This window comes from Hylobates moloch, unplaced genomic scaffold (genome assembly GCF_009828535.3).
Source record: "Hylobates moloch isolate HMO894 unplaced genomic scaffold, HMol_V3 SCAFFOLD_1, whole genome shotgun sequence".
Taxonomy (NCBI): Eukaryota; Metazoa; Chordata; class Mammalia; order Primates; family Hylobatidae; genus Hylobates; species Hylobates moloch.
In genome coordinates this window covers 211036746-211055687 of record NW_026652276.1, presented here as the reverse complement: position 1 = coordinate 211055687, position 18942 = coordinate 211036746, and the positions used below count along the sequence as shown (strand labels likewise).

Genomic DNA, 18942 nt, shown 5'->3' with positions numbered 1-18942 from the left:
CTCGTGATCCGCCCGCCTCGGCCTCCCAAAGTGCTGGGATTACAAGCGTGAGCCACCGCACCCGGCCGCTCTGTTTTTAAATTTAGAAATTTTCTCACTTTCAGAATTGATTCCCCCCCACCGTAGTATAAGATGATAATTTTCTCATTTTTGTTTTTTGCTAAAATGGATAACTAGTTGTCCAATATCATAAATTATTTTTACCTTGATTGACTTGGAGCCTCCTTTGTATTACATGTGATTTTGCATATTAGAGTCTTTTTCTGGGTGATTCTGTTCACTTGCTATGTTTTTAGTGCTGTGTGTAGCAGTTTCATTGTGGACTGACTGTTAGAAGAGTTAACAAAAAATGTTAAATACTATTGCATTTTTGCTTCAAAAACAGATAAATCATAGTTTGTGTTCTATTTGTACAAAAGAAGTGACACCACCAAAATATCAAGTATAATTTTTATTTTTAAAGAAATAATTTTTTTCTTATGTTAACTCTCCCTTTGTACCCACTCTTTTCCAGTCATTTCTTCTGCCTTGTACATCTTTATATTTATAAATTAGAGGGAAAAAATAATGAATTGAGATTTTTTTTAGTAATCTTAGTAATCTTTCTTTTTTTAAAATCTTAAAAGATGTGTCAGGAAGTTATCAAAAGAAAGTAAAGGTGCTGGGCGCGGTGGCTCATGCCTGTAATCCCAGCACTTTGGGAGGCCGAGGCGGGCGGATCACGAGGTCAGGAGATCGAGACCATCCTGGCTAACACGGTGAAACCCCGTCTCTACTAAACAAAATACAAAAAATTAGCTGGGTGTGGTGGCGGGCGCCTGTAGTCCCAGCTACTCGGGAGGGTATCCTCGCAGGTGAATGGCGTGAACCGGGGAGGCGGAGCTCTCAGTGAGCCGAGATGGCACCACTGCACTCCAGCCTGGGCGACAGAGCAAGACTGTCTCAAAAAAAAATTAAAAAATACAAAAGTAAAGGTGACAAAGGCATATTAGGAAAACATAAAAATAAGGTGGTAGTATTAACAACAAATAACTTTAGAGGAGGAAGAATTATATGAGACAAAAGGTCATTTTAAGTTGATGGAAGAAATAATATGTAAGATGAAATAATAGCTACAATCACAATCCCTGTGTATTGAATAATACAGCGTTATAAAATGTAAAACAAAAACCTTTAGAAACATAAAATCAATAAACACAATTGTATTGGAAGACTTTAGCATTATCAATGTCTGATAAAGTAGGCAACAAATAGGGACACAAAAGATTGGAGCAGTAAAATTTAATAAGACAACCTCCATAAGAATACTATTGAATATTGTACCTTTCTATTTGAGATGTTCATGAAATTGTACACGTTGTATTTTCTGACCAAAACAAAAATAAAACTAGAAATTAAAAATAAAGGTTTGAAAAACACCACTAAAATGTTTAAAAATACTCACCAAAATATTAGGTTAAATTAAAATTAGGAAAACCAGAATGCTTCAATATCAGAATTTATGAATATACTAAAAGCTATATGCAGTGGTAAATTCTTAACCTTAAATGGTTTCATTTTTGTTTTTTGGGAGGGTTTTTTTTGAGACAGAGTTTCACTCTTATCACCCAGGCTGGAGTGCAGTGGTGTGATTTCGGCTCACTGCAGCCTCCGCCTCCCGGGTCGAAAGGTTTCTCCTGCCTTAGCCTCCTGAGTAGCTGTGATTATAGGGGCCCGCCAGCATGCCCAGCTGATTTTTTTATTTTTAGTAGAGATGGAGTTTCACCATGTTGGCCAGGCTGGTCTCCAACTCTTGACCTCGAGTGATCCGCCCACCTCGGCCTCCCAAAGTGCTGGGATTACAGGCATGAGCCACCTCGCCCTACCCATTTTTGTTTTAAAAAATAAAAATAGATGTACTCAGAATTCAGGTCAAAATTAGGAGAGTACAACAAGGAGGATACAGAAAAAATGATAGCTATATGCTACAACATGGATGAGTCCTGAAAACACTATGCTAATGAAAGAAGCCAGTCACAAAAGACCACATATTATATGATTCTAGTTACATGAAATGTTCAGAATGGGCAAATCTATAAAGACAGGAAGATTAGTGGTTATCTAAAGTTGGGGTGGGAAGGAAGGAGAAAAGGAGATTGATTTTCGTGGGAGGAAGAACAAGAATGTTCTGAAGTTGATTGTGATGACTGTATAATCCTGTGAATATACTAAAACACACTGAGTTATGCACTTTACATTAGTGAATTGTGTGGTATGTGAATTTATATCTCAATAAAGCTGTTTTTAAAATGATAAAAGCAAATGTTAATGAATTGTTATCTAAGAGCTTTTTTCTGTGTGCCTGGGAAATCCCATAAAATAGACAAATCTGTCAAATCAGCAGAGCAAATAAAACATAAACTTAAGGAAAAATTGAAATGGAAGATTTAGAAAAGGATACAGAGAAGTTTAAACCAAAATGAATATTTTTACATTTTATGGTAAGAGCAGAGAATAGCTATTATCATAACGTTTCATGTCTCTGTGTTGTTACTCATCTTTTTAAGTTATTCTTTCTGCTGAAAACACTCGTAATATCATCCTTTGTTTAATGGTGATAAAACATATCATTTTTAAGTGCATAGTTTAGTAGCATTAAATGCGTTCAAATTGTGCAGCTGTCACCATCATCTGTCTCTAGAACTTATCCGCTCCCCACTGAAACAATGTGCCCATTGAAGAATTAACTCTCTTTTTCCACCCCCTAAGTCTCTGGCAACCACTATTCTGTCTCTCTGAATTTGATACTCTAAGTACATCTGTAAGTGGAATCTTACAGTATTTGTCCTTTAACTGGCTTATTTCACTAGCATAATGTCCTCAGGGTTCATCCATGTTGTAGCATGTATTATAATTCCCTTCCTTTTTAAGGCCGAATAATATTCCATTGTATGTATACACCACATTTTGTTTATCCACTCATATATTGATGGCTTCCACCTTTTGGCTTTTGGGAATAGCAAATGCTGCAGTGTACATGGCTGTACAGCTTATCTGTTTGAGTCCCTGCTTTCAGTTCTTCTGAGTATATATCAAGAAGTAGAGTTTATGCATCAATTTTTAATTTTTTGAGGAAACACTGTATGGTGTTTGTTTGTTTTGGTAGAGATGGGTCTTGCCATGTTGCCTGGGTTGCTCTCAAACTTCTAGACTCAAGCAATCTTCCTGCCTCAGCCTCCCCAAAGTGCTGGGATTACAGACATGAGCCACCACACCTGGCCCCATACCATGGTTTGTAGCCACTGTGCCATCTTACATTCCCACCTTAGAATATTTGCATAATGATACATCAAACAAAGCATAGTATTTTAAAATAATTGCTTGTATTAGTCTGCTTGGGCGGCCACTAAAAAATGCCACAGGCTTTGTGGCCTGACAGAAATTATTTTCTCATAGTTCTGAATGCTAGAAGTCTAAGATCAAGGTCCCTGCTAGTTTGGTTTCTGGTGAGGGCTCTTTGCAGTTTATGGACAGCCACTTTGCCCTGCTATGGCCTTTCTGGTATCTTCATATAAGGACACTGAGCCTGTCAGAACAAGGCCCCATTCCAATGACCTCACTTAGGTTAATTACCCCCTTACTTCAAAAACAGCCACATTGGGGGTTAGGGCTTCAACATATGAATTTGGGGAAGACACAGACATTCAGTCTATAATAATGTTCACTTTTTTTCCTCTAGACTGTAAGCCTCTTGAGCACAGGATTATGTGTTTTTATTCATCTTTGTTTCCTTAGCACAGTATATGGAATATAGATGCTACATCAGTGTCTGTTGAACCAAACGAATAACTTAGAAAAGTTAATGAAATACATTACTTTTCTTGGGGAAAAAAAAAAAAGCCAAAAATTGGCTAAGAAGTAGAAAACCAAAATGAGAGAGAAAATTTAAAAACAATACATCAAATACATCCCCAGAAGACTGTAGGGCCCTTAAGTTTTATTACTGAGTTCTTTTAAACTTTGAAGAAACAGTTACTTTATAGACTTTTTATTATGGAAAATCTCAAACTCACAAAAGTGAAGAGGCCAGTTTTAATATAGTAAACTCTTGTGTATCTTTTACCCATCTTCTAAAAGTTATTAATATTTCGCTGGGGTATGAACAGCTAATTCTAATCCAGTAAAACAACATGTTAACATAAACTTGAGTTAGAAAACAGGATTGAAATCCTGGTATGATCTTCAGCAAGTTACCTAAACTCATAAGGCGAATATAGTAATCATGTGTACCTGTTATTGAAAAGATAAAATAAGACAATGTATATTTTAAGCGTAATTAGCACATTGCCTGACATATATAATGACTGCCTAAATACTTGGTATTCAATATGAATTATTACCAAATACAAAAAAGATGAGAACACCACTACCTATTTCACTTTACAGAAATGTCATAAAACTTAAAGCACAAAATAGTTCTCCCTGGGATCTGTAAAAAACAAACTGAAAAAACTTAAAAACAAATAGGACAATGTGAAAGCTGTAAATTAAATAATGGTTCGAATTCACAGAAATTAAGAACTTTTTTTTTTTTTCAAAATAACTTTTAAAGAATAATTGATGACCAGGTAAAATTTATCCTAGCAATGCAAGAAATCTATTAATACATTATATTTAAGAGTTCGTTTAAAATCTAAAGTTTGAAAAGCTGTTTCCTAAAAACATCCATTTTAATATTAAAAACTTTGGTTAAGTGGCTGGATACATGGTAAATATCCAAAATCAATAGCTCACAGTCATATATATGCCAGCATTATTCAATTAGATCCAATAGGGGTTTCAAAATTCCTTTCATAATTGATTTAAAAACATAAGATTCCAAGATTGAGCTTTAGAAGTAAAGTGGGGCCAAAATATTGCCAAGAAATAATAAGAGATGCTAGATGAAGAGGGATGAAATGTTCTTGGATAAAAAGATATTGTTGTAAAGATTTTCTCCCTACATGCTAATATATAAGATGTATGCAATTCTAATCAGTCCCAGTCTACCATTTTTAAAAAATAGATTTATGCAAGTTACTCATTGATTTTAAAGTTAATAAAGAAAAACAAATGAGCCAAGAAAATTTTGAGTAACAGGATACTTCCCCATAGACATTAAAACTTAATAAGTAAAATATTATGGCCCGTAAGCAAAAATAGGCCAATTAATGCAATAATAGCCCAGATACAGTGTATATAATGATGTAATATGTTAATTTTAAAAATAAAAGAGAAGTCTGTGTGGAAGAGGATTAACCTTTTTATTTTCAAACAGAATTTAACAATTACAAGACTGGTTAATCTTTAACTTATTGCAAACTAATATGAAGTGATAATAAGACCCCAATAGAAAAATATTATAAATGTATTTGAGTAAACATTTAAATAAAATAAGTAATCCAAGTGACCAGTAATTGTATTTTTTAAGTGTTCAATGTCATAAATATAGGGAAATGCAAATTAAATGTCCAGTTTTTAAAATTCTTGTATATCAAGTAAATGTTAATATGCTTTCACTAAATAATTTCAGTTTTAGGAATCTGTTAAAGAAGCCATCAGAAATTCAATCAAAGATTTATGTACAGCTATCTTCATCGTAACATTGACAAAGCTATGTATATTTTAGAGATTTTAAAATACATAAAATATGAAAAAGGATTATATTATCTCTGGGTGGCAAAGTTACAGATGTTTATACTTTCTATTTTTAAAAATATGCATGTGTTTTTTTTTAGGAGATAGGGTCTTGCTCTATCACACAGGCTGGAATGCAGTGGCACGGTCATGGCTCACTGTAGCCTCTAACTCCTGGGCTCCATGAGTTACTTTTTTTTTTTTTTTTTTGGATGGACTTTATTTTTTAGAGCAGTTTTAGGTTCACAGCAAAATCAAGAGATCTCATGTACATCCCCTGTCCTAACATGCATAGCCTCCCCCACAATCAGTATACCCCCTCACAGTGGTATATTTCTTTTCTTTTCTTTTTTTTTTTTTTTTTTTGAGACGGAGTCTCTCTCTGTCACCCAGGCTGGAGTGCGGTGGCGCGATCTCAGCTGACTGCAAGCTCTGCCTCCCGGATTCACACCATTCTCCTGCTTCAGCCTCCCGAGTAGCTGGGACTACAGGTGCCCGCCACCACACCCGGCTAATTTTTTTGTATTTTTAGTAGAGACGGGGTTTCACCATGTTAGCCAGGATGGTCTCGATCTCCTGACCTCGTGATTTGCCCACCTTGACCTCCCAAAGTGCTGGGACTACAGGCGTAAGCCACCGCGCCTGGCCTCACAGTGGTATATTTCTTACAGCTGATGAACCTGCATTGACACGTCATTATCACCCAAAATGCATAGTTTACATTAGGGTTCACTCTTTGTGTTGTACATTCTATGGGTTTGGACAAATGTGTAATGACGTGTTAACAATTATAGTATCATACAGAATAAAAAATCTGCACCATTTATTCATTCTTCTTTTCCTCCAAATTCCTGTTAACCACTTTTTTTTTTTAATTGCCGCCATAGTTTTGCCTTTTCTAGAATGTCATGTACTTAGAATCATACCTGTGTAGCTTTTCGGATTGGCTTCTTTCACTTAACAATATGCATTTAAGATTGCTTTGTGTCTTTTCGTAGCTTGATAGCTCACTTTTTTTTTTTTTTTTTTTTCCTTTTGAGACGGAGTTTTGCTCTTGTTGTCCAGGCTGGAGTGCAATCGCGCGGTCTTGGCTCACCACAACCTCCGCCTCCCGGATTTAAGCGATTCTCCTGCCTCAGCCTCCCGAGTAGCTGGGATTATAGGCATGCGCCACCACGCCCAGCTAATTTTGTATTTTCAGTAGACACAGGGTTTCTCCATGTTGGTCAGGCTGGTCACCGACCTCAGGTGATCCACCCACGTCAGCCTCCAAAAGTGCTGGGATTACAGGTGTGAGCCACCGTGCCCAGCGATAGCTCACTTCTTTTTAGTGCTAATACTCCATTACCTAATTTTGCCAGTTTATTTACTCATTCACCTAGTGAAGGGCATCTTGATTGCTTCCAAGTTTTGGCCATTAGGAATAAAGCTGCCATAAACATACAGGTTTATGTGTGGATGTTAGTTTTCAACTCCTTGGGTAATACTAAGCACAATTACTAGTTCGTATGGTAAGATAATATTTACTTTTGTGAGAAACTGCCAGACTGTGTTTCAAAGTGGCTGTATCATTTTGCATTCCCACCAGCAAAGAATGAAAGATTCTGTTGTTTCTCAACTTCATCAGCATTTGATGTTGTCAGCATTGTGGATTTTTGCCATTCTACTAGGTGTTTTACTTAAATCAAAAACCAAAATGAATTTCAATTAAAGAAAAATAAAGTAAAGATCTTTTATTTTGTATAGTTGGCGAGTTTTAGCCCCTCTCCTCCTTCTCCATACCCTACCACTGTTGGACCAGTGGAGAGCAGTGGATTGAGATCTCGCTACCGTTCTTCACCTACCGTCTACAACTCACCTACTGACAAAGAAGACTACATGACCGACCTACGAACTTTGGATACTTTTCTTAGAAGTGAAGAGGAGAAACAGCATAGGGTTAAGCTGGGTACATATATATCTTCTTTATATCTACTATACATATTTTTGGTGTCAATCCTTAACCTACTATTTTCATTATTTTAATATCCATACTAACATACTTTATTAGCTTAGCACGTTTTGTTTTACTTTATATGTAACATTATTTTATGCAGTTAGAATTAAGTTCACTAAATTTAAAAGTGAAATATAGCTAAACTAAGAAATCTTGAACCTACAATAAGATTGAAAGCTTTTTCATATAATGTAAGTTACAATTTCTATTTTAAGTTGAGGCTACAAAATAATGTTTTGAAGCAGTGCGTAGTGAACTTACTCAAATTATAGCTGTCTTTTTTCAAGTAGTGTTTTGGAAGGTTGGGGTGGCAGAGCAGGCTGAAAGAGCATGTATTTACTCGAGAAGCGCTGCTGTTTTTCAGGACATTTTAAAACTTGCGTTTTAGTATTTCCTGAAAGCCTATAGTTTACCTTGGGAAAGAGTGTTAGCAAATCTTAATCTGTTTGGGGTGGATTTGATTATCACAGAGTCAATTATTTGAAACCAAATTAGGTTATTGAACTGAGTAATGATTTTTCCCTGTCAGGAACTTTCACGGAAAGCATATTAGGTGCTAATACTCAGCTGTGGCGAGGAAGCCGGTTATTGGACCATGGCTCTTTGTGTCGCTTGAAGTCTCACCAGTGATTTTTAATTTCATTTTGCCTGAAAGTGCCACAGATGTTACAGAAACCAGTCAATATTGTCTTCTTATTTTTGATACATGCTTTTTAAAAAAATTTTGAAATATTCTGAGTCTACTGAAACTTTAATACCGAGTATAATACAAAGAACCTATGTATCCTTGGCACATCTTTGTAATACCCAGATATTTTCTGACTTCACTTGTATTCTTTAGCCCAGTAGGAGCTATTTAGAAGTAATATTATTATTTGGAAGTGTTATTGGTGTTGCTTTAATTTTCAAGCCTGAAAAGGCTTAGTTACCTTTTTTTCTCCTAAGTTAATTTTACTGTGGTTAGAGAATCTGATCTGTACCTATCAATTTTGTGTTTGCTTGAGACTTGCTTTTAGGTCTACTATGTGATCACTTTTCTGTAAATGGCTTTGGTATATTGAACAGAATGCAGAGTCTCTAAATTTGGGGCTCTATGTTTGTTCACTGTCACACTTCTTGATGGTATTCTTAAATACTTTATCTTACCAATTTTTATCTGCTTTATCTATTAGTTATTAAGAAAGTGTGCCAAAAGCTCCCATTGATTGTCTTCCATTAAATGTTTTCTCGCAGTTCTGTCAGATTTGCTAAGTATACATACGAGATTATGTTAGATGCATGTAAATTCAGAATTGTGAATATCATTCTGGTGAATTATGCCACTTTATCTCTTAGGCTTTTTGCCTTAAAGTCTATTTTGTCTGACATTGACACATCTATATTAATTTCTTTTTGGTTAGTATTTGGCTGGTATATCTATCTCTATCCCTATACTTTTAGCCCTTCTGTACCCATGGGTTTTCGAAAATTAAGCATTTTGTGCAAATTAATAAATGATTAATAAGTATTTTATGGGAAGCTACTTATCTAAAACTATGTAGATACTTGGTCCCCATCAAACTTTTTTTTTTTTTTTTTTTGACAGTAGGTCTCACTCTGTTGCAGTGGTGCAATCTTGGCTCACTGCAGCCTTGAATTCAGGGCTCAGGTGCCTCTCTCACCTCAGCCTCCTGAGTAGCTGGGACTACAGATGCATGCCACCGTGCCATGCTAATTTTTGTGTTTTTAGTAGAGACAGGGTTTTGCTGTGTTGCCCAGGCTGGTCTCGAACTCCTGAGCTCACACAATCCACCCACTTTGGCCTCCAAAAGTGCTGGGATTATAGGCGTAAGCCACTGTGCCTGACCCCATCAAACTTTGACTTACTAGTTCTAATATCCTTTTAAGATTATTCTTCAAATTATTACTATGTTGGTTGTCATGGAGCTTTCCAATTTCATCATTTCTTCTATGTTTATTCCTTTAACATTTTTCCTTTTTTTTTTTTACTGTAATACAGTATACATAAAATTTACAACATTAGCCTTTTTTTTTCTTTTTTTGAGATGGAGTCTTGCTCTGTTGCCCAGGCTGGAGTGCAGTGGTGTGATCTCGACTCACTGCAACCTCTGCCTCCCAGGTTCAAGCGATTCTCCTGCCTCAGCTTCCCAGGTAGCTGGGATTACAGGCATCTGCCACCATGCCTGGCTAATTTTTGTATTTTTAGTAGAGACGGGGTTTCACCATGTTGGCCAGGCTGGTCTCAAACTCCTGACCTCGGGTGATCTGCCCACCTCGACCTCCAAAGTGCTGGGAATTACAGCCATGAGCCACCACGCCTGGCCCAATATTAGCCATTTTAAGTGTTTAATTAAGTGGTGGTAAGTACATTTACATTATTGTGCAGCTACCTTTTACATTTATTTGTTGAATATTCTGTAAGATAAAGGTCACTTATGTTGGCGATTTGATTGTCTCAGATTGGGCTAGTGGGATCCTCTGTAAGCTGACTTCTCTGTTCTTTTGACATGACACTATCATTCTTTGAGCTAATCCCCCTGCCCCCACCACCTTTCTAGCACCACAGAATATGTCAGGCTCATTTTGTGTTTTCCCTGGCTAGCTCCAGAGTCAGTCTGTTTCTCTAAGAGCCCTGATTCCTTTTAATGGAGAATGATACTTAGAAATTAATATCTGGGCACTGGGCACACTGTTGTTATTGAGGTATCATTACTCCAGGTCCTCTAGGAAATATTTGTATAGACACATACACAGATATATGTACACACACACATCTATATGTGTTATTCTATGTTTTTAAAAAACCATGAGTTTATAATGTTACTTCCAATTCCAGTCCAGCTATACAGTTTATTCTGTCCTCCTCACTTTCATATTTGTAACTTTCTCCAGTAGTGAAAAACCAGGCCCTCATATTCTGTCTCTCATGCATACTTTTTTGCTGAATCATTTGAAAGGAAGTTGCAGCCATCATGCCACTTCATTCCTGAATATTTCACATGCATCTCCTAAGAACAAGACATTTTCCTTTATAACCACAATATGGGCTGGGGGCAGTGGCTCACGCTTGTAATCCCAGCACTTTGGGAGGCCGAGGCGGGTGGATCACGAGGTCAGGATTTCGAGACCAGCCTGACCAACATGGTGAAACCCCGCCTCTACTAAAAAATTAGCCGGGCCTGGTGACGCGAGCCTATAATCCCAGCCACTCTGGAGGCTGGGGCAGGAGAATCACTTGAACCCAGGAAGCGGAGGTTGCAGTGAACCGAGATCACACCACTGCACTCCAGCCTGGGTGACAGAGCAAGACTCCATCTCAAAGAAAAAATAAATAATAAATAACTACAGTATGATTGTCATGCTTAAGATACTACGAGTGTTCATATTCACATTTCCCCAGTTGACCCAATACTGACCCTTGTCGTGCTTTTTTTTTTCTTTTATTGATGCAAGATCCAATCAGTATCACATATTGCATTTACTTGTGCTTCTGTTGTCTCCTTAAATCTAAACCATTTGAATAGTTTGGGTTTTGTGGGGTTTTTTTGTTTTGTTTTATGACATTTACATTTTGAAGAGATGAGGCTATTGTTTTGAAAATTCAGATCTGTTTGATCATTTTGTTACTATTAGATTCCGTTTAAATATTATTTTCTGGCAAGAATACAACATAGGTGGTGGCATTTTCAGTGTATCACATCAGGAGATGCATGATGCTGCTTTGTCTCTTTGTCGGTAATGTATAATAAAATTGGATCACTTGGTTAAGGTGATAGCAACTGGATTTCTTCATGATTTTCCCTTTATGTCCTGTTTCCCTAACAGCCTTTTACCCAGTGATTTTAGCATCTATTGATGATCCTTGCCCTTGATAAAGTGGTGATTATAAAGTGGAGATTTTCTTTCTTTTTTTTTTTGAGACGGAGTCTCGCTCTGTCACCCCTGCTGGAGTGCAATGGCGCTATCTTGGCTCACTGCCAGCTCCGCCTCCCGGGTTCACACCATTCTCCTGCCTCAGCCTCCTGAGTAGCTGGGACTACAAGCGCCTGCCACCACGCCTGGCTAATTTTTTGTATTTTTAGTAGAGACGGGGTTTCACCATGTTAGCCAGGATGGTCTCAATCTTCTGACCTCGTGATCCACCTGCCTTGGCTTCCCAAAGTGCTGGGATTACAAGTGTGAGTCACTGCGCCCAGCCAAAGTGGAGATTTTCTAATTATTTATTTCTACATTTCATAGTTTGGCATTCTTCTCTAAGAAGAGCATTCTGTTTTACCCCCACCCCAGCTTTTTTGGTTTAGTCACTGTGGACTCATCAGCTCTTTCTTTAGTAATATCTAAACTGTTATTTAACTAATTCATTGAGTTTTTTAATTTCAGCCACTTGTTCTCATTTTATAGTTTTATTTGGTCCTTTTCAAATATGCCAGGTTTTTGTAGAATATTTTTTATTCTTATGTTTTCAGTTCCTTTTTCTATCTCAGTTGCTTAAACACACTTTTTAATGTTATTTGTCCAATAGTTCAATTATCTAAAGTTCTTGGAGGTTAAATACTGACCATTTTTGTCTTGTTGGTTGTTATGACTGGAGTCTTGTTTCCTTGTGATTGATGTAATTTCTGTTTGTTTCTGGTAAGCTTATCTTGGCTGGATGGAAGCCTTGTCTCTTCCTAGCTGTTTTATATTTGCCTCTGTCAGGTAGGTGCCTTAGGAGTATTATTGACTTTGAGCTAACTTAAGTAATTTCTAAGCTTGGAGATTCCTGGACCTCACAGGTAATATAAATGGGCACTCTAAACCCATGTGAAATTGTGTCTATAATTTTTAAATTTCGGGGTGTTGGTTTTCTTTTTTTTTTTTTTTTAAGTCTCCCAACAACTTATGGCAGACAAGCTTTCATTATCTCCTGGTCCCATTGAACAGATTTTCTTCTTACCTACTCAGAACGTGGCCCTTTGAGATTCCTGGTCCTCTACCAGGAGCAGGGACTAGGGGTAGGAGAAAGGTGTCAGCTCAACTCTCTACCTCTTATGGGCCCAAATCCTTATCTCCGTTTCCCACTTGGGCAATGAATTCCAAGCTGATAGATTTCTCAAGGCCTACAAAATTCTCTAGAGCACCCACAGCAGCCTCTTACAGGCTATTTTTATTTTTAATTCTCTTTTCATTTTTAACCACTGGCTATTCATAGCCTTTTTTGCAAGCTCCATTATTCATCTTAATAATGTTTTGTTTGTTTTGTTTTTGAGACCGAGTTTTTTTTTTTGTTTTTGAGATGGAGTCTAGCTCTGTTGCTCAGGCTGGAGTGCAGTTGGGTGATCTCGGCTCACTGAAACCTCTGCCTCCCGGGTTCAAGCAATTCTCCTGCCTTAGCCTCCTGAGTAGCTGGGATTACAGGCATGAGCCACCACACCTGGCTAATCTTTATATTTTTAGTAGAGACAGGGTTTCACCATGTTGGCCAGGCTTGTCTCGAACTCCTGACCTCAAGTGATCTGCCCACCTCGGCCTCCCAAAGTGCTGGGATTACAGGCGTGAACCACCGCGCACTGGCCTAAAGAATGTATTTTATTTAATAAGTGTTTTTAGATATTTATGTTGGGAGATGTTTTAGGTTGTCTGGTTTCCTGTGTTGCCAGATTTCCAAATCTCCATGTGCTTTGACTCTTAGGTCTTTGAGGTTCTCCAGCTATAGATTGTGTGCTGTTGTGGTGGTGGTGGTGTTCATCATGGAAAGGCCCTATTTTGTCATTACTTGCTATGTACATTTTTTCTTTGCTTTGACTAATGCCCAGAGGTACTAGAATTTCCTATTTCTATTCATTGTCTAAAGCCAGTCCTCAATGAAATTTTTCTCAAATACAAGTTTTTTCATAGAAAACTTAGGTTTCTTAAAGTTAATAATCGCAATGATTAATCAAAATAGGATAACTTTATGCTCTGTTATGACCATGTTTTTACTTTCCATTTCTGTTCTCTATTAAATCATTTGTGTTGGTTGACAACTGCTTTTCTTGACATTAATTCATCACTAAAGTCAGTTTTGCAAGAATCTCATACAAAGTGTGATGTTTCTTTACTGTATATAACTTTTTATGCCAGCATGAAACGTTCACCAACGCTCCTAACAAGACTAGCTAACCTTCAAAATTTTGATGAATTGAAATATTGCTACATATCTGTTTGATAATTTCTAATTCTTTGTACCCATAAACATAAGGAAAATGAGTTTTACTATTTTCTAGTCATTCCTTTTAGAATTCTGCTAAGATTAAAAAAAAATTGTTTCTATTTATAAGTTTTTTTCATAAAAAACTTATAGTTTGTTTGAGGGTATAAAGTACCAATTGATATTTTTTATATCAGTTAAACTCTGAAAATATAAGCCCTTCATAAATACCATATAGTTGTTGTCGAAAACTTGCTTATTTATTTAGGCACTATGCTAGATGCTAGGAAAAAAAAAAAAATGCTCCTTGCTTTCAAGGAGCTCAAATTCTATTTGGGAACACAGACAAAAACTATAACCCTGAAGTGGGATGAGTATCCTGGTTCAGAGGCCTCTGTAGGAGTACATTCCTAAATAGAACTTTTTTTTACATTTCTTAAAAGTAAATTTATAAATTTAGAAGGATAACCATCAGATAGTCTTTTAGTACAACTCAGGAATTACCACAGGCTGTTAAATAAAACACAGTAAAGTACAGGGACAAATAAGTTTAGCCTGTTACCAAGAGAGTAATCTTTTAGTAGGAGGCTATAGTTATCCCATTCAGAAAGAGCTTCTAGAAATTTCAAATAAAGAACTTGCTTAGCCTATTTATTTCCTAAAGAAATGTCTTTTGTTTGTTTCTTACTAAATGATTTAAAAGTCTTAGAGAATGAAACGAGCTTAACTTTTCAACAAAACTAGACAGATGCCTTTGGCTGCTTATTGTTCTTATGACTCTTAAATTAATATGACTCAGAAAATACTATTTTAAATTTTTAATCACAAGCAGACTGTGTTCTTTAAAGAGAAAATTATGTTGGGGAGAAGAGAATCTCCTTGAGGGTTGGTCTTCTGATTCCTGGATTGCCATTGCCTAGATACAAGTGTTAACTTTAGATGTCAGAATTGCTACAACACACTGATACTGTTTATCTTAACAATTAATTGTAGGGAGCCCAGATTCTACCTCTCCTTCTAGCAGTCCTACTTTCTGGAACTACAGTCGTTCTATGGGGGATTATGCACAAACTTTAAAGAAGTTTCAGTATCAGCTTGCCTGTAGGTCTCAGGCCCCATGTGCTAACAAAGATGAAGCCGATCTCAGCTCTAAACAAGCCGCAGAAGAGGTAAGTGGAAAATAAAAGTGATTTAATATTTATGATTTATGCATTGCTAGAGAGTCTTCTACTTTTGGAACATTTTTTCTGTAATCTTCCATTCTGTTGGACAGAAATATAAATCTGGCACACATTAGGCAGTGGGAAAGCTCCTGTCTTACTTTGTGTACCCAAAACTAAAAACTAAATTATATCATACATTTTACTCTAACACACAGTTCACCTTAGTGCCCTGCCTGAAACATATTTTTACATTGATTATAAAAAGGCTCTCAGGTATATAATTGTACTTATCACATACAGAAGTCTTGCTTTTAACGTATATTTGGATTAGAAGATTTGTCAGTAATTTCGTCACTTTAATGCCAAATATGGAATGTTTATTTTGTTCTTAAAAGCAAGAAAAATGGGCTGGGCACAGTGGCTCACGCCTGTAATCCCAGCACTTTGGGAGGCAGAGGCGGGTGGATCACGAGGTCAGGAGATTGAGACCATCTGGCCAACATGGTGAAACCCTGTCTCTACTAAAAATACAAAAATTAGCCTGGCATGGTGGCATGCGCCTGTGGTCCCAGGTCCTCAGGAGGCTGAGGCAGGAGGATTGCTTGAACCTGGGAGGCAGAGGTTGCAGTGAGCTGAGATTGCGTCACTGTGTTCCAGCCTAGACAACAGATCGAGACTCCATCTCAAAAAAAAAAAAAGCAAGAAAAATGTTCTTTACACATACCAATGTAAGGAACTTTTAAAGATAAATCTGTGTGTGAACAGCATTTATAAGTGAGTAATAAGAAAATTACTGAATATTAATTAGATGAATATTGATGTTTGAGAAATTTTTTTTCAAAGTTCATTAAATATTTTTTAGGATGGGAGAAAGAATGATGATTTCTAGCAAGATTTTTCCTCACTGATTGTTCATTTTAAACATGAATTTTTATAGGTTTGGGCAAGAGTGGCTATGAATAGACAACTTCTTGATCATATGGATTCATGGACAGCTAAATTTAGAAATGTAAGTTCTGACATTACTCTTTGGACAATATTAGTGCCTCTTAATATGCAAAGCATGTTATTAGAATATCATTTAGAGTTCATTATAAATTAGAATATTAGTTATAAAGGTACAGTATGAATGATACATATATAAGGATAAACATGACTGTTACTATATGGTATTTATTTTCATGAGATTTTTTTCTTCCTCCATATTAAGTGAATTGATATGTTTTGAGAAGATAAAGGAATAATATGTTTAGTTATTGAGATCCTCCCTTTTCCAGTTGTCAATTTTATTTTCCAAAGAGCTTTTCTATTGGAGCCTTTTATGTACCTAGAATTGTGAGGGGAAACAAAAATGAGGTCCTTGCCCTCAGAAAACTTAAAGAGTTAGAGAGATAAGACAACATATGCTTGAAGCTATTTCAAAGTAGATTATGATTTCTGTTTTTCTAGAGAAGAACCTTCTAATCTTGGGCCAACTTTTCCATATACAGAGTGAGTTAGTTCCCTATTTCCAACCCCACGTCTTCCTCCCACCTTCTCTAGTACCTGTGTGTTCTGGGTTCTGTTAGGCATATGGACTTCCCCTTCCACTATACGGAGCTCCACTTAGCTCTGAAGGGGCTACTACTTCTGTTGTTTCATCCTTCAACACTCATCCATCCACTCTGCATCTTCTAGAACTATTTTGAAATCACTTGTGCTCATTTTTTATCCTTTTACTGTTATTTAAATAGGGCATCAAAATAGAGGGGAAAAAATGGTAGCCTACTTTCTTGAACCAGAAACCTGGATGGCATTTTACAGATAATTCCTGAATGCAATCCTAGGCTTACTCAATTAGAATTTGTAAGGGTGGGGCCTAGACCTCTCTCTGGGACACGTTAGATGATTTTGTTACAGCCAAAGAGTACAGCTGTACTCTTTTGTACCATTTGTCACAGCTGGCAAATTAAGATGCATGTAGTAAATGTTGGAAGGATGAATGAGTCAAATCATCTCCTGAAACTGGAGTTTGTTGTAGTTTCTGTTATAGGCTAGTCTAAAAATGCCAACATGTTTAAAATATGAAGTCTTAGTCAGATGGAGTATTAGCTACTTAGAAGAAATACAAATACATTTCCTCATCTGAAGTCCCTAGGTGACCATGTGCTATAAAATTTAGTTTTTGGATTTTTTTTTAAGCAATACATGTATACCTGTACCGTATAATTTATAACACCAGAGTCTAGTTAACACCCAGTAATCAACCACATTAATACTTCTGCAGAAAAACATGTGAATAGTCACACTCAGTGGGATAAAGCCTATAAATAGCTTCATGTGAATTCAGTTCAAGTCTTGCCAGTATATCAAAATTTGCTTCCTTACATGGATTATAAGAAATCTTTTAAGTTCCCAGAAGGTTTTTGTTTCAGTTGTTTATAATATTGTATTTCATTGGAAGCATTTGTTCATCCTTTTATTTTATGGATAAACAAAAGCATGGAAACAGTAGTGGTAATTGAAGTTGATACAAACACATACACAAAATAACACACAAACCAGATGGGATGTATCCTTAGACAGTCTTTTCACGTCCCAGCATTAGTTTTATATTAGCCATGGAAAAGGCATTTGAAAGTCCCAGTCCTAAAGTAATATTGTAATATTCAAAAGCCAGTTTCAAATGTAATAAGTCTCTGTTTTTCCACATGGTTAGGGAATTGGGTGAGCCTGCTGAGAGTTAAGCAGTTATATTAGTTTGAAAAACTATCTTACTGATTGCAAACCAATATAAACACTACATTAATAAATGTGTGAATAGCTACCCTACAGATGTAAACTGAAGATTATCCTTTTAGCTAAACATAATAATCAGAAAATTTTAAGAAAGATTTAACATATAGCTAAAAGTTTTATATTTTTTTCAGGAAAAAAAAACATTTAAGAATGTAATTTAGTTGCCAGGCGCAGTGGCTCATGCCTGTAATCCCAACACTTTGGGAGGCTGAGGCGGGCGGATCACCTGAGGTCAGGAGTTCAAGAGCAGCCTGGCCAACATGGTGAAACCCCGTCTCTACTAAAAATACAAAAAATTAACTGGATGTGGTGGCAGGTGCCTGTAATCCCAGCTACTCAGGAGGCTGAGGCAGGAGAATCCCTTGAACCCGGGAAGTGGAGGTTGCAGTGAGCTGAGATCGCGCCATTGCGCTCCAGCCTGGGCAACAAGAGTGAAACTCCGTCTCGAAAAAAAAGGAATGTAAGTTAGTTAATTTACACTCCAGTGGCATACTTACTTAGCCATCTCTTGATTTCAGGTAGCTATTACTTTCATTCTCTTTCACTATACTTTATGATTCTTTTAATATTCAACTGTAAGATAGTAAAAAAAAATTCTTAGAGTTGCTTGTAAAAAAGAAAGGAATTATTTGACAGCTACTTGGGAATTATTTATCCAAAACCTGTACCTTATTTCTTCTAGTGGATCAATGAGACAATATTAGTGCCACTTGTTCAAGAGATTGAGTCTGTCAGCACACAGATGAGACGAATGGGTTGTCCGGAGCTGCAGATAGGAGGTATGTGGAAACAGAGCCCAGTGTTGGATTTCTATTAGTAAATCTACCAAGTGGAAAACTTCTTCTTGTAATGGACGGCTTAACTTATTTTGTTACCTTGGGGTGAAAAACCCCAAATGTCTGCAATCTAGTTTGTTTTTTTAACATGACAGCTTTATCAAGATGTAATTTAGCTACCATATAATTTACCCATTTAAAATGTACAGTCCAAAGTCTTGGGTTATGCAGCCATCACCATAGTCAGTTTTAAAACATTTCATCACCTGAAAAAGAAACCCTCCACCTTTTATCAGTCACCCCCCATTCTATACATTTCTCCCAGCCCTTTGCAGGTGCCAGTCTATTTTCTGTCTCTATAGATAGGCCTGTTGTGGATATTTCATATGAATGGAATCACAGCAT

At 36.7% G+C, this 18942-nt stretch overlaps 1 protein-coding gene across 7 annotated transcripts in view; it reads left to right on the top strand.

Moving 5' to 3' along the window:
- Positions 1–18942, top strand: part of TMEM209 (transmembrane protein 209) — a 47382-nt gene that overhangs the window by 7750 nt on the left and 20690 nt on the right. For all 7 annotated transcript variants that reach the window (XM_058426695.1, XM_058426692.1, XM_058426684.1 and 4 more), the window contains 4 exons: positions 7402–7603; positions 14814–14989; positions 15921–15992; positions 18444–18540. In XM_058426695.1, the coding sequence (XP_058282678.1) occupies positions 7402–7603; positions 14814–14989; positions 15921–15992; positions 18444–18540 (547 nt within the window). The remainder of the gene's footprint in view (positions 1–7401; positions 7604–14813; positions 14990–15920; positions 15993–18443; positions 18541–18942) is intronic.